Source organism: Aythya fuligula, chromosome 1, assembly GCF_009819795.1.
Source record: "Aythya fuligula isolate bAytFul2 chromosome 1, bAytFul2.pri, whole genome shotgun sequence".
Lineage (NCBI taxonomy): Eukaryota > Metazoa > Chordata > Aves > Anseriformes > Anatidae > Aythya > Aythya fuligula.
Window position 1 is genome coordinate 64,041,663 of NC_045559.1, and position 16,048 is coordinate 64,057,710.

At 40.9% G+C, this 16,048-nt stretch overlaps 1 protein-coding gene across 1 annotated transcript; it reads left to right on the plus strand.

The window, feature by feature from the left end:
• The first annotated feature begins 1,776 nt into the window (after positions 1–1,776).
• On the plus strand, positions 1,777–15,365 carry CCDC77 (coiled-coil domain containing 77). The gene is made up of 11 exons (XM_032183830.1): positions 1,777–1,823; positions 3,170–3,386; positions 4,743–4,885; positions 5,852–5,948; positions 7,277–7,343; positions 8,080–8,174; positions 9,489–9,637; positions 9,983–10,223; positions 11,099–11,224; positions 11,309–11,461; positions 13,258–15,365. The coding sequence occupies exons 1-11, from the start codon at positions 1,777–1,779 to the stop codon at positions 13,402–13,404; spliced, it is 1,482 nt and encodes a 493-aa protein (XP_032039721.1). The 3' UTR covers positions 13,405–15,365.
• Positions 15,366–16,048: the final 683 nt, after the last annotated feature.

Below are 16,048 nucleotides of genomic sequence, written 5' to 3' on the forward strand. Positions count from 1 at the left end.
TGTTTGTTTTTTAACCAAGGCTGATCTCAGCATTCACCATACCTCACACTTCAACCAATTGTTTATTACTTTGTCACAGCCTTGATCCTGGCATACCGTTTCAGTCTCAGAACATGCAATTTCCTCCCCCTGTTACCCTGTCACAACATGTGCTCCACACAGACAAATACATTTATCTCCATCGTTTTCCTGCTAGATTGAAGAGCTGTTGCCTGCGTTTTGCATATGGGAAACAAACGGCTTGAATGCAAATGGTTAGTTTTGACAAAAGTTATAGGTAACAGCAAACTGATATTATAAAACATTGAGTGAGTTTACCAGTGCAGATTGTGTTGTTGCAAAGCCTTACATATTTTTGCAAGGGGTTCTTGACATGGATGCCTGGTATTTTTATGACTCCAAAAGCATGTGGAGTGCAGATGTTGCCTCACCAGCATCTAGAAATTGTATTTCTACATACTCCTGCCAACTTTTTTTTTATTTTTTGGTAGTACCTGTTTTTTCTGATGAGCTGTACCAGATTCTCCTGAGGGCATGTATGTGTATAGTCACTATTCCCAAGAGCTGAATCACCAACATACCTGATTTCTGAGATAAGCAATGATTTAGCCAGAAATAGTATGGGGGGAAAAACTCCATGCTAGAAAGCACCTAATCGGTGCAAAACTTTTGTTTTGAGAACTAGTCCCTTGTTGGTTTCCTTCTCAGCTAGTCAAGGCTGTTTCATTTGTGTGTTTTGGTTAGCGGAGAGTACTGGAAGGCACTGGAGGGAAGAGTGCAGGTTTTCCTGAGAGTAAAAAGATTAAAAGCCCTAAATTATTACATGTAAGGGGCACTTAGGGGAATTTTTTTTTTTTTTTTTTTTTTTTTTTTTTTTTTTTTTTAATCAGTTCTGCAAATTTCCTTTTATGAGATCAAATATTATGTTTTCTCGGTTACTTTCTCCAGTTTGGGTACTGTTAGCCTCTGAAACGTTGGAGCCTGCTGTGACTTGTGGACCTCAAGTCAATCTTTGTTCTTCTTGGTCATCTGGAACTATTTAGCACTCCCCTGCTGAGAGGAGACTTAAACCTCTTATATTGTATTTCCAACTGCTTTATGTGAAGTGGAGAAAGCAGCTCGGCTAACCAAGGCTAATAACGGACCGCGTTCTGGACTTCGCCCTGAAAATTATCAACCATCACCTGTGTGTATTGCGTGTTCACTGAAACGTGAGGAAATTCTTCTCACCTGCAAAATGTAGCTTCCTGGAAATAACTGGGGAAATTTGAAATAGAACTTCATAGCTTTGTAAGCCTAGGAAAAAAAAAATCTTGTTAATGTGCATGGTTTTTCCTAGCAGACACGGTACCTAGCTTAGGAAACGCTGCGTTGCATAAACTGTAAGAAGTGCTGCTGGCTATGGCGAGACACACAGGGGAAGGATGGGGCTAAAAAGCACCTCGATGATCTAAAAAACATAGGTACGAACTGAGAGGCCGCCTGAACCACCGAGCCCCGCGACCCCTTCGTGCCCGGCACCCGCCACTACGCGGGTTGCCCCCCCTCGCCCCGCCGCACTACAACTCCCAGAGGCTCCTGCGCGGGCCGTCCGTGTCGCCAGCGCTGATTGGTGGAGCCGACCGGCGCTGCGTGGAAGGCTGCCCGTGATTGGAGGAGGCGGCGGGCGGCCGGCCGTTCAAGCGGCGGAGGGCGGTTGGCGGCCGTTAGGCGACCGTTGGGGCGGCGTGAGGGAGGCGGTGGCGGCTCCCGGCCGGTCCCCTCTGCGTGGCCGCCATGAGCGCCGCGGATCGCTGTGCCGGCACCTCGCCGCGCTCCGCAAGGTAGAGGGGCCGCTACCCCGGGCCCTGCCGCCCGCCTTTCCCCTCCGTGTCCTGTACCGGGCTTTGCCTCAGGCGAGGCGCTGCTGTGCCCGCTCCTGCGCTGCTCTGCTTTCCTATTCCCTTCTTCTGCCTACTTCTGCTGTCCTTTGCTCCAGTAATAAAGTATTCACCTGTTTTCCCTTGTTGCTGTTATTTTTCAAGCGTGTCTGTTGTCCAGCTTCTTTTCCACACAGTTTTTTTTTGGGGAAGTTCCTACAGAAAATAATCAGGATGCTTTTAATTATCGCTTTCTTACAATGACAGGAATTAAGGAGCTTGGCACACGTAAGGTTTCTATGGATGTTTTGGGGTTCTGCTGTAAGCCCTGATGAGTATTCGTTAAGGGTCACCACAGCTTCTGTGTCACCCGCCAGAGGCCTCTGATCGAAGCTCAGGCTCCAGAACCAGGTTCTGGAGAGAGCTCTTACAGCATTAAATAGTTTTTTTCTAAAGAAGCTGTTTAGCTTTAATTCTGATACTGATGGTATCGTAAAACGATGGTGTGTCAGTTCAACATAACTAAAAAAAAAAACACAAGAGAATTTTGAATTGTGTGCAGCTATGGATAAGCAAATGTGATGGTCATTTGAGCACGTTAAATGTCTGAATGCAGTCACTGTTGCTTAAAATGCACATACGTATTCTTAATGTGATTTATGTAATAGCAACACAGTCTCTTCCTACTACCTCGACACCAAATTCAGTGATTTGGGATTTTCCATTTCACTGTCTAGGGTTGACAAACTCTGTGGATAACACCAAAAAGGAAAGCACATAGACTCCTAAACCTACATCTTAAGTTATGAGGGCTTGTGCATCAGCTAACCTGAAATTGTTCTCTTTAATCAGAAGTCTTTAGAAAGTGTTTTTCTCTCTGGTTATCAGAGAAACTATGACAGATTGTCTTTATCCTATAGTGCCTGCTGCTTTTAATGCCAAAGCAAAAGACTTTGCGATCTTTGCTCTCTCCTCTCTCTCCTCTTTTTCTTGCCTCTTCTTCCTTTCAAATTTACCCTCCCCAAATAACCCATCAGACTTTCCTCCCCTAACATTTTTGTCCTTCTCCCTTTTCCATAAGGTGCCCCATCTCCGCAATATAGTAAGCCTGCCAGCTGTTCTTTTTGTTGAACGTTTTGGTTCCCCTAAATGCTGTGATTTCCCATGAATACCTGGAGCACAGACAAGCCAATGTTTAAAATCGAGTCTGTGTTAAAAGCAAAAATCTCATGGTTTAACTTATATATTTTTTTTAATGTTTTATTGTATTATCTGAGGCTCACATGTCATTAGAAAATGTTTCTGTCCAGGCTGGCAACGCCCCATGTCTCATCCAGACACGCTAGTTCTCAGCCTCAGAACCAGGAGGACTCTACTCCTCTCCCGTCCATCAACGAGCGCCTGGCCTTCCTCCGCCCTTCCCGGGAGCTGCTGGAATACTACCGCAAGAAGATTGCTGACTTCGACGAGGAGCATGAGGATTTGGTAAAAAGGCTGGAGAGATACAAAGAAACATACGATGAGCAGGTTAGGAAAAGATCTTTGTTTTTTTTTTTTTGATAGGCTGCGTATTGTTACACAAAACTCCTTGACTTGTGAAGACTTAATGCTTTTCTTCATTTCAGAGCTCAGCACGCCTGGTCTGAAGGGTTACCAGTAATAGGGAAGTACTGAGCTAGGAAGAAATAAGTGGATCTCAGGCTTTGATTTCGAAATCTAGCTGTCTGCCCTCTGTCAAAGCAAAGGGAAACACACTTGTACGATATTCTTCTATTCTTAATTTATTATAGTTTGCTTTTTTTTTTTTTTTTTTTTCCATACTGGTTGTTCCTGTTCTTTTTACTTTTAAATTGAAGCCTGAGTTTAGATATTCAGTTCAGATGGCATCCAGTTTAATTTCCTTGCCTCTTAATGTGAGGAACGAGTGTGCTTTTGTGCAAATTTAATGAGCTTTGATATACAGATACAATTAGTATTTATTGCAGTGGAATTCATAAGCTTGGCCATAGGCTATATGTAGCAGGAGTACTACACAGCGAATAAGTAGAAACTTAAAAGAAATTCTAAAACTTAAATATCTCTGTATTTAAAGAGGAAAAAAAATCTTAGAGGCTATCTTTAATTTGTGTTCTAATACGCCTCAACAGCATACATCTCTCTAGCTGGCATCTTTGTAATTCTGAATGACAGAATTATTATTATATTATTATAATAATTATTATAATTATTATTATTATCCCTTTGGGAGCAGAATGGCCACTGAGGTGCTTCCTCAGCTACTGGCCATGCTTGAAGCAGCCTTAAAGCCTTCAGACATCCAAACTTCTTTAATTCAAGATATAGGAAAAAGAGGTCTGAAGTTCCAAAATAGTGCCTTCTGTCCTATGGGAACAGTCTTCTATAGGGCTTGTCAGTTTTCCACTCCAGGTAGACAAACATTGATGAAACATAGTAACTAGACAAATTTCCTACTGCTAAGCCATACTGATCAGTGTTTATTCTTCAGTAGCTGCTTTTAAGAATAGGTACTATTTTACAGGTTTTGTTAGTTTCTTGTTGAAGTCAGACTCCTCTTACCTGCACCACTCTGGCTGCCAGCGCAGAAGTGTAACCATTGGAAATTGGAGGCCCTCAGCACGAGCCTTTTTACTGGTGTTGGATACTGACCATGACGACAACAGGGACTGTGAGCTCCCTATTGAAACCCACTTAAAATTTTTCCAATACTGCCCTCATCTGGTCAAATTTTTAAGAGATCAATAAGTTACTCTGACGGTTGGTACATTCCAGTTACAGGCTCAGGGGCTGGCGCAAGCAGTTTGTACTTTCTGAGGGCTGCCCAGTGCTCTGCATCATTTCAAGTACCTCATTCTCTTTACCTAGCACAAACTGCAGTGGGAAGTCCGTCAGCGAGAAGAGGAAATTGCGGAGTTGCAAAAGGCTTTGAGTGACATGCAAGTCTACCTCTTCCAGGAGAGGGAACATGTCCTCCGCCTTTACTCAGAGAACGACCGGCTGAAAATCAGGTGTGTCTGGATTGTGGACTGGGTCACTGGTGGTAGCGCGAGTGTGCATTACGTTCTAGTTCTCACCCAGATACAGAGTTTTCAGAGAAGCAGTCAGGCCACACTTCCCAAGGAGGGCTTCTTTGAAATCATACCAGTCTTGAAGGTGGAATACAATCTGTCAGGCTACTAAATATGTTTCCACTTATACATCCTATACCAGTAGCAGGAAAAAAAAAAAGAGTAGAAGTTGAACGTATGAACATGTTTGAATCAAGCTGGCCAGTGGAGGTTTTGATTTAAGTAGACCTTGCACCTGCCTGGCACAATGTCTTCCCTCAGTCTTCCACTTAAACTCAAGTAGAAAACACAGATGAAAACAAATAGTATTCCTGACTTGCTGGGATCATGGTGGCAGCCACTCCATTCTATTGCCATGTAGCCGTTGAACTGAAGTACACGCTGCTCTATGGGACTGGCTGCCAGTGGCAAAGGAGTTTCCAAGCTTCTTAAGAACTTGTGTGGGTGATACCAAGCTTTCTGTTAAAGTTTTAAGATCTTAAGTCAAAAAATGTGTTGATGTGTTGTGGCACTTCTCAGGAGTGTGACAGAAGTGTGATACAGCACTTAATCTAGTTTGTTTTAAAAAACGACGTGCTTACAATCTATTGAATGAAGTATCTGCAAGGTTTTTAGGTAGTTCATAACTCTGGAATGCAAATTCTTTGCTACCATGTGTTATCGACCTAGTATTGTTATGTTTGGAAGGAAGAATGCCTCCCAATGCCAACAGAATTGGTATTTTCCTTTGTAAATATGCCACGTCGGTAATTTCTTTGGGAGTTCCTTTTTGAAGAAGTGTTCTCAAGAGCTGAACAGTTTGGAAAACTTGGAGACAACATTAGTGAGTAAACTAGAAAGACCGTGTCACAACGTCTTGATGTGTTTAAAAATAGTAAAGCACTTATACCTTTCTTTGAATTCTAGGGAACTGGAGGATAGGAAAAAAATTCAGCACCTCCTGGCTTTAGTGGGAACAGACAAAGGAGAAGTAACGTATTTTCACAAGGAGCCACCACATAAGGCAAGTTCATTTTTTCTACAGATCTGTGCTTTTAATTGCAACATGAAGATCTGTACATGAGAGACTGACCAGAGACCAGATCTGTCCCACATGTCAAAAGTTGCTAAATAAGCCCGAAGTGGGAGAGATCTGTAGCTCTATAACAACACCAGGATGTAGTATAGCTGCTGAGATATTAAATGGGAACAGGCATACTGAAGGTAGGTCTTGTTAGCATCAGCCCCCTTCTGAACACCCACAGATCAGCCTCCTAAATGTCAGGAGTCTGAAGCCAGGTGGCTAATGGTTATTGAGAAGCTGGAGAGAGGACTACAAAAACAAAAGAAAAAAAAGGAAGTGCAGAAAATCACCTGGTATTGCTGTTTTAAGATCAGCTATCTCAGACTACCACTGTAAGGTAGCATTAGGATCTCAGTAAAGAGTAAAGCAGTGCTGAGATGGCTGTTGCAAATTCCTGTGCAGGAGACTGCAGAAGAGCCATCCCCTCTAGTCAATACTGTGTTGCATATTTCAGAAATAAAGAAATAGTATCAAACCAGTTAAATGGCAGTTCATATGAAGAACAGTGTATCTGAACCTACTTGTCAAGAAAGTTGCAGGATTCAAATATACGGAGAGTATGATGGAATGTATGGCTTTCTCATGGAGTAAGGTGTGGGAGAGAGGCTGGACTCTGCATCCTCTTGTTGTTCTGCACTGCTCAAGCAGTGCAAAAATCTTGCAGAAGCTTTAAAATTCTGTAATACAGAGTAGCACTAAAATTAGGCATGCTATACAGTATCTGCTGTGAGATAAGCATTGGGGTTATAACCTGTTCCGTCATGGCCTCCTGTTTTTAAGTGGATTTCAGTTCAACAGTTGGTTTGTTTCATTAGCTGTATTAGTATTTATCCCAGGCTTATTTAGTAGCTTGAGTGAATGTGCTGATAAATCAAGCTTCATGTTTCTTTGGGCTGCTAAGAGAAGGAATATGAAAGAAGGAAATAACATAATTTTCATTTTCACCTTCTCTCTTTTTGTCTGCCCCCAAATGCTCTATTTCCTGTTGAGGGTGCTGTTTTTCATCCTAATGAAGCCATCAAGGGCAGGATTACTTTCCAGTTGTTTTTTTGGGGAAAAAAAAAGCAGAAATGGCAAGTTAGCCATTACAAAGGCAACTTTTTTCAACATGTCCGTTCAAATCGTGAATATCTTCTTTTTCTTGTGACAGAAGTACGGTACTGCTGTTCTCTTGGATATCTTTATCCGTTTTCATCTTTAAGATTTGTTCTTGATTACTGCAACTTTAGAGAAGTCAGATGTTGAGATATCTGATCTTGTTTCTATAGGTTACTGTTCTGCAAAGGCCAGATAAATCCAGAGATCCACATGAAGGATATGATGCTTCTAGAACAGGTACTGTACCACAAGGGTCTAACAGCAGCTCAGCTCTTGATACTTGTGCGTTTGTCCAGTCTATCAAAACAATTATGTGCTTTGAGTACTTTGGTATGCTTCCATTAAGTTCCCTAAATGTATCCATGGATTCAGTAATGCATCCTTATGCATTCAGTACTCTAGGCTTCCCTTCAAAATCTTTTAAAATAACCTGAGCTGAGTCTCATGTCCTCGATCTGCTCAGCTAAAGAAGCAGCTGGTGTGACTGTGGAATGGCTGTTCTGGGCCCATGCAGGTACGAACTGGATGGGCACTCTTAGCCAAAGCCATTCCAAGATGTGCTGTTCTGCCTGTCTTTAGTGCAGACAGTAGTTTGGGTCTGTATGTCTACTTAGGGATTTGCTCTTGAGCTCAAAACTCACTCAAGGTTTGATGCTTGTGCAGCTGTGTTGTCTGCCTATTCATCCTTTACTTAAGAAAATCTGTGAAGTTCACTTTCTGAATATGCCAAGAAAATCAGTAGGTAGGTTGCCTAAATATTGAGGTGTGATAGTGTGGGATAAAAGTTTCTGAGCCATAAGCTCTGAAGCTTTTTTCATCCAGGTAGCCCTCTGGAAGTCTTTGTGACTGTCGCAGTTGCAATTTTTTTCCTGTTCTTGTAGGCCATCCAGTGCATACAGCACGCCGTGTTTGGAAAGGTACTACACTTAGACTGGAGTACACTTTTCCACTTCTCATTGATTTCTGCAAATAGGCACCAAGAGGAGCTCTTCAAAACGAGCAGCAAAAGGAGAGAAACCAGAAAGTCCTGAGAGGTATCAGAGGGACAACCAAACACTCCTACTTCAGGTAAAATCTTTCACTAACCGAAGGACATATTTTCTGGCTATCCAGGAAATTGGTAGACAAATGTGCTGTCTGCCTACATAAGATACAGATTCTACCAACTTATTAGTCCCACATCTTACTAACGATTCCCACTTTCTGTCAGTTTACTTAGCTGTTTCTTTGTGATGAATGGTTTAGATTTAAGAGCTTGGGTCTGATTCTGGAAACTTTACGTAAGCATATGTTCCAGGAAAGCCAACTTGAATATGGTGCTTTTAAATACAGAATTTTTAAGTGATGTTAACTCTCATAATTTCCTTGATCAGCTATCAATTTACATTAAATTCATGGAAAATCTGCAGGTTTGGGTGGTTCATGGAAGTATGACAAAAGGAATGGGTCTCAGATGGAATTAGTCTTCCACAATAAAATGCACTAGTACAGCAAAAAAAGTTCCCTGTGCTAGACTTCAGTGAAAGACAGTATAGATAGCATGACAGAGTGAAGGACGAAATGTACAGAATCATGAACTGGGGAAGATAGCAGAAAGTAGATGTAAAGCATGAGGAAGGATGAGTCAAGAAAAGCAAATAGCAAACTTGTACAGCAGATCAAGATTTTCATTCAAGAACAGTAGTCACTGACCTAGTGGGCAGTTGCCTGTCATAATAACATCTACTCTGGAGTAAAAACATCATAGAAAATTGTCATAAAATAAGCAATCTAAACTCATGTCAAGTTGTTTGTTTTGTTTTGTTTTTTCAAATAGTGCCTTATAATATGACATACTTACATTTTTCAAATACTTGTTCCAATTTGTCTCCCTGACCCAGGTCAAGACTCTTTGCATCTCTCTCCTTCACTCATCTCATGTGCATTTAATGCTTCATTCTAGCTGAGCAATTTCTTTTCTTCAAGATGAAAGGAATTGCTGCCTTCCTGGAATTTGGGTTTAATTATCACCATTCCATTGGAAGTTGATAGCAGAGGGAGAAAAGTCTGCTTGCATATTCCACAGGATTTGTTACATCCTGTGTGCAGTTTAAATCTTGCCATTATCTTCTATCTATTGCTTCTGTTGTCTGTTGTTTCTATTTTTTTCCTGCTGTATAGTATACCTGTCTTGCTCATGGCATGAATATTTTTCTTAAAATGTTTTAGTTATTTGAGAAAATCAATGTTAAAATGAAAACAAAAAATGAGAATTCCAAACTCTAGAAATTATTGTTGGGTAGAGTCTTTGACTTGAATTCTGTAATTTAAAAGGGACTTGCAAGGACAGGAGCAGGCCTGCTGTGAGAGCTTCCTCAGTAATGTCTCTGCATGCCTATTCAGGTGGAGGCCCTGCAAGCTCAGCTAGAAGAACAGACGCGATTATCCAAGGAACAGCTTGAGGCATTACTAGAGGACAGGCGGATTCATATGGAGGAAGCCCAGGTCCAGCATCAGAGGGACCAGGACAAGATTAAAACTTTAACAGATAAGTGAGTGTGAGAGAATAACCATGATGTAATGTAGTCATGAGATGAGAAGAGGGGGAGCAACAAAAATATGTTGGCTTTCAGTATGTTGCTTGCTGCAGCAGGCAGAAAAGCAAATTATGCAGCCATCTGCTTGGCAGTATGTGGAAGGAGGTAGGGTAGTCAACATATCAAAAATACGGTTTCACATAGAAAGAACATCACTTTTTCCATTAGAGGAACTAAATGTATTAGGAAAATACCTCTACCTAAGTTTTATGTTTCTTCCAACTTGCAATGAAGACTGAGGAAATTAGGACAGGAACTAGGAAAAAAGTGAATTAACTCCACTGGGATCCCTTTTTACAGACTCCATAAGACTCAGAATCTCTTATATGAGAGTACCCGTGACTTTCTCCAGCTCAAGTTTGATGCCCGAGCCAATGAGAAAGCATGGATGGCAGAGAAAGACAGTCTGTTGAGGAAACTTGACAAAGATCCAGATCAACTTATCAGCAGGGAGTCAGAAAAAGAGAAGAAGCAGAGAGATACCAAGAAGATGCCTCAAACAGGTCATGAAGCTTGGAAACTCCACAGTAGAGAAATAAAGGTAAATTTTTGACACAGGGAGAGGTCTTTCTAACAGTCTTTGGAAAACTGCAAGCATTTGGATCTTGATGAGATAGGCAGTAGCTAGTTGTTGCCAAGCTATACACGTTTGCTGTAAGCTGCATTGTTGCTGGCACTACTGTGGTTTTTTAAAAAACAACAACTCAGCTCTCCTGCTGCAGTGTTTTTAAATTTCAGGTGAAAGGTATAGCTAATATTTATGGTAGTGTTTCACTATTGGTTTCTCTTATGCCCAGTGCAAATCACATGGTACATGGGCCAACAGTTCTTAACCTGCTTGTTGCACGTGCTCTTGTTTAAGTATAAATGCTTCCAGTTAATGGACTTAGAATGTGGTGTCTGTTCCTCCCTGTTGTTAGGGGAGAATAAAATCCTTTCAGTTGGTGTCCCGTAGCACTTCTGCAGCAGTCAGGATTTCTTCTACTTCTAATATGCTTCCAGCGAGAAGATCTGAAGCAGGTAAATAAGCAATAAGGACTTTGCAAGTAAACAGACAATAGGGAATTGTTTTCATCTGCCACTGAATGCAGATTGTTCTGAAGTGCTGTACTGGGCAAGCAGCTGAGAAAACAGGAACTACAGCACTATTGTTGGTTATTATTTTTAAGGGGAAGTGGAGAGAGTTCTTTGAACTGTCATGAAGAACTGATCACCTAATTAAGATGTGTTGATGATGGAAGGGGCTCTAGAATATTGTGGGAGGGGTCCTTACCTAGTTATTCCATTAACTTTGGCTCCAGTTATTGTTATTTGCTAACCTTACTGTCCATCTGTCACACTTGATTTTCCAGAGCAGGGGAAATGTCGTGAGCACTGGCTTTAGAGTTAATTCTTTCTGTTCCTTCTGCATCTTAGTCAATGCAAGAGCAACTGATGCAGGAGCAGCAGCTCTCAAACATGTACAGAGAGCAGTGTATCACCCTGGAAAGTGAGCTGGCTAGGATTCGTGAGGAGGGAGATGTTGGCAGAGAACTCTTTAAGGTAATTAGTCTGTAATCATCAGCCAGCTATGTGATGATCTTTCAGCCTTTATTCTACTACCCCACTGAGTTTTCATCTCCATAGGAACGCTCAGAAAAGATGGGGAAGCGCCTGAAGCTGATGACTCAGCGATATGAGGCTTTGGAAAAACGGCGTAACTTAGAAGTGGAAGGCTTTAATAATGACATTAAACAGCTTCGACAGAAGCTGAAAGACGTAGAGAAGCAGCTGTTTAAGGTAACAACTCATTGCTGAAGCAGATCATTATGGGCTTACCCAATAGAGGTGTAGTCTCAGTATTTAAATGCAGTATTTCCCCAGAGTTAAGGAAAATAATTACTTTCCTAAATGGCCATTTAGATATTAATGCTTGATAAAGTTTGCCCTCTTATGTATTTTATTCAGCAAAAATGGTTTGTCATTGTTAATCAGTCAAGCATCAAGTTTGTCCAGGGACTGTCCTGTTTCTACATTAGCGATATCTTTTTACTACAGCTCTGAAAGTTACCTGATACCTCCAGCTGTCTGAGCTGTCTCAAAAGTCCAAGACAGGACGATAGTCTGTTGTAGAAGAATATTCTGCAAAGAATATGATGTTGATTTTTTTTTTCCTTGGGGCCATTGTTTTGGGTTTTGTTCCAGTAAGAGGTAGAATACTGACTTAAGTATCGTGAATATTCTGTTATTCCTTTTTAAATGTCTCATTTGTAACTGCAAAAATCACAGCAGAAACAATGGCTTGAAGTTGAAGCTGAAGCTGTGTAACTTTGAGATAAGATGCACCTTCTAGATGTGCAGATGAATATCAGAACAGCTTAGACGGGCCTTAAGCCACAGCCTTGATGTTTTCTGGAGTTTACAATGTGATATTTATCTAATATATGCTTGAGAGGATCACTAGGCATTGCTTTTGTCCAACTGACTCTTTCAGTCGTCTATTTGGCAGCACCACAGACTTGCTTGTTTTCTGTGTTTTTGGCACACAGCTCGGTTCATTTAGATTAATACATTTGTCTTCACTAAAGGCTTGGATTTTTTTTTGTTTGGCTCTGGGTTTAACTTTGTTTTTTGAGGTCTAAACTTCAACCATATGTGGATGGGGTAAAAATTGCCTATGATTATCTTTACTCAGAACTGTATATTTTGTTACTCTGGGTATGTTCTTAATCGTATTCCTAATTTCTTTACACTTCCAGCCACAAGAGGGCAGAAGAATAAAATGCTTGTTAGAAGTCTACCCTGTGATACTTAAATCCTTACTTCTTAAGTGAAAATAACTATAGATGACTACATTTCCTGAATGGTATATTAAACTCTCTGACCAAGAACTACACAATGACAATGAGACACCCTGAGGGGTCAAGAGAAAAGAGCTTTGAGAGCAGCTTCCACGTCTGTGCTGCTGTGATGTTGAATGTGACCGGGCTAGCAGACTATCCAGTTCCAGGGTGACAGGAAATGGCAGCCCTTCCTAGTTTGCCATCAGGAACTATGATTACCTGGCAGCTTCTGTTCAGCTCGGTATCAACTATATGACCTGGCCTGAGATTAGGAATTGTACTTGAATCGTATGTGGTTCAGAAGGCGGTGGGTTGGCCACAGAAGTTAGACCACTTCTAGTTCTAACAGCAAAAGATGATAAACTGTCTTCCTATCAAAAGAGAAACTTAGAGCCATATAAAAGTTGATAAGTATTTTAACTTGCCTCTTTTTGTGGCTCTCCAGATAATACAGGAAGTAAAAATAACCCAAAAGGTTATAGGTAAACTTAATAATATTCTGTTCAGATTTATTTTTCACCAATACTGTAACACCCTAATGTATGAAAGCTTTATCTGTTGGTTTTTTTTTTGGTTCTGGAATACTTTTCTGTTGGTGATATGCATTAGCCCAGTGATGATAGCTTAAGCATCCTCTTTGCTAGCTACAAAGCATCTCCTTTAGAGTTCTCTTTCAGATAGACTCACTGTACTCTCTAAACTGTGTTCTGTACAATGTTGTTTGTATTAATCTGTTTCTCTTTTCCTTTTTAGGTGACTCTGACTCTTGGGCCAGACCAGGATCTTGAAGTCCTCCGTGAGGTCCGTCAAGGAAACAGGCTAACCCGTAAAATTCAAGGAGAACTAAAAAACTTAAAAGCAAAAATCTATGGCTTAGAGAATGAACTGCGGGTCTGCTGAAGCTGAGGTTTTAGCTGGCATCATAGTTTGAGGAAGGGGACGTTGCCTCTTTAATGGCATCCAGTGACAGAAGGCTCGAGGAAATCTGCAGTTAGTGTCATAACATCCATCAGTGGTCTGTGAGCCATTTCTAACAAGCCAAATGAGGTTGCTCGTTCAGTTGAGATGGCACCTGATAAGACTGGTACAGAAAGTACCAGATGACTTATATTAGGAATATGTTTATGACTTCCTGCCTTCGTATCTGTGGTGTAGGGGGCAATGTATACTGGTCTTAAACTTTATTTGGAGCAGATGACAAACCAGATGTATTATTAATGATCACTGAAGGATCTAGTTCAAAATCCAGTTTGCTTGGTTCACCTTACCCTGTGTGAGAAGGAACTTTTAAATGGTTACTGTTACAGTGCCTAGGCAATTCAGCATGTGACTGCAAATTTTCCTCGAAAAAGACCTTGTGTAGAAAGTATGTACTATTACATTTGACTCTACCCTTGATATCACAACTATTTTAAAATGTCTTCCCTTTGTTCATTTCTAACCCAGCCAGGACAAACCTGACTGATTTTAATATGTTGGGAAAAGGTAACTGTTTTTAGAACTCATCTGCAAGAACAAGCAACCTCCACTCTTGCTTTGAATGTGTGGAGGGGAGGGAAATACCGCACTATCTAATTTCATCTTCCTGTCCCCTTTCTCCCAGTTTATCTTAACACACAGAGGAAGCTCATAATAAAAGGCATCTCCTATTATCTACCTTTGTAGCTTTAAACTATACCATGGCCATGCACCAACAGGTCATGGTCAGCTTGTGGTACAGCTGTCACTGAACTGTAACTGAAACTGGGGTGGAAAAGCCAGTGCCTAGTTGCTACATGATAAATATAACTCTAGCTATGTAGTGGTTATCTTCATATCATCAGGACAATGCTGTTCTTGAAAACAGATGAAATTGTGAAAAGGGCTGCAATGAGGCTTCAGTCCACTTTTATAAATGTGGGTTATTTGTATTTTTACTGTAGCGTCAGCAAATCTTGTCCACCTTGGAAAGCATATCTGTGTTGGAAAGTGATTTCAGTGCCTTCATTTCCTAATGTACATTCCCTAACTTGTTAAATGTGACGGAAGCAGAATAATTTTCTGAAGTTTATACTTAGAGGGTACCAGCAGTTCCTTCCCATTTGAGAATTACTTGGTGTGCAATAACAGGCAGTTTCTTTTGGACGTGGTAGTGGCTATGGAGATCCTGACGCAGCATTTGGGAGAGGTGTATATACTGCTTTTCCTGTGCTGTGAAGATTTGGGGAAAAAATGTTTTTATAGTACCAGCTGAAACAATGCAGTGGGGAAATTCCTTTGAAAAGTCAGGACTTGTTTCAATTGTGTAACCTCTCTGTGAAAAGCTTGCTGTCTCTTATGGTCCTGTTCTTTGGCTCTCATTGGGCACATCTAAGCTTGAAGTCAGATTCATCACAGACAGACTTCGGTGTGGGTGGCTGACAATCTGTACCTCGATGTTCAACTGCTACTACAAGAGGCTGTTTGAAAGTGTTGTCGCTGACAGGTTTAGCTGAAAATGCTAAATGGTGCAGAGATGGATTGATGAACAGCTTAGGTGCTGACACTATGTGGACAGCTGAGGAAAATTATTAAACTGCAATCCATCATTTAGTCTCATACCTTAAATTCAGCTGATGGGTAGCTAGCAAAAAAGCCTCTTGAATTGGTAGAAATAAATGGTGTTCTGCTTATTTTCAACTTTTCCAAGCTAGAAGTTGCTGTTGAAATTTGATTTTCCTCACCTGAAAGCCACAAAGTGTGTCTGGACAAAGGCTGTAGGCTTGGACATTCACATTTGTAAGACTGGGAGGAAGTATTGGGGGAAGAAGGATGTAAATGTTTAATTTCCTGTCTTCTTTACTGATGTTTATTATACCTTGCAAGATTGAACAGAATAAAATGGTGACATTCCCAATATCTCTGCTGGTGCTTCCACATCAAAGTGCATCTTGAACTTTATTTTTCATTTGTCATTAGGTTATGAACCCTTTCTATTAGAGGAGGGGAGGAAATTACAGTAGTGCTGATCTGTAAATCCATTTTATTTGGAAGGTTGAATATATGTCCAAGGGCAGAAAGTGCAAGGTATTGTACGTGCTTTTTCTGTGACATCACGTGATCATGTGAAATGTTGCTTTCATGTTGCCAAAACAAACGGGGACCTTCCAGCCAAGAATTACTTTAAAAAGTCAAGTGCTTTCTGCCACTGACAACTGCTCTTAAGATGTCAGTAAGGCACCATTGGCATTTCCTAAAGGTTTCCTGAAAAAGGTGCCAAGACCCCATATTAGTCAATTTTCTTCCACAATTGTTGTGAAGAAAACTAAAAAAAAAAAAGTCATTCAGTCTAAAGAATGAGTCTCTTTTTTGCTAATTGCAGTTAATAACGTGTGACTTGTGTCATTTCAACACAACTAAATGCTATGTTATATACATAGGTACGAGGAATTGGTAACATCTCTCTAAAATGGCTGATTCTTGGAATACAGAGACTGGTAAGGATTAAAGGTTGGAACTGGACAAACGTTGTGCAACAGGATGGTAAATTGTTCCTTGTGTAGGGGAAACGTGAGGAGTAAGGGAA

Coding starts and splice junctions, on each gene's coding strand:
- CCDC77 (XM_032183830.1), top strand. CDS start 1,777: ATGAGCGCCGCGGATCGCTGTGCCGGCACCTCGCCGCGCTCCGCAAG. Junction 10,224..11,098: donor TCCACAGTAGAGAAATAAAG/GTAAATTTTTGA, acceptor TCTGCATCTTAG/TCAATGCAAGAGCAACTGAT. Junction 11,225..11,308: donor TTGGCAGAGAACTCTTTAAG/GTAATTAGTCTG, acceptor TCATCTCCATAG/GAACGCTCAGAAAAGATGGG.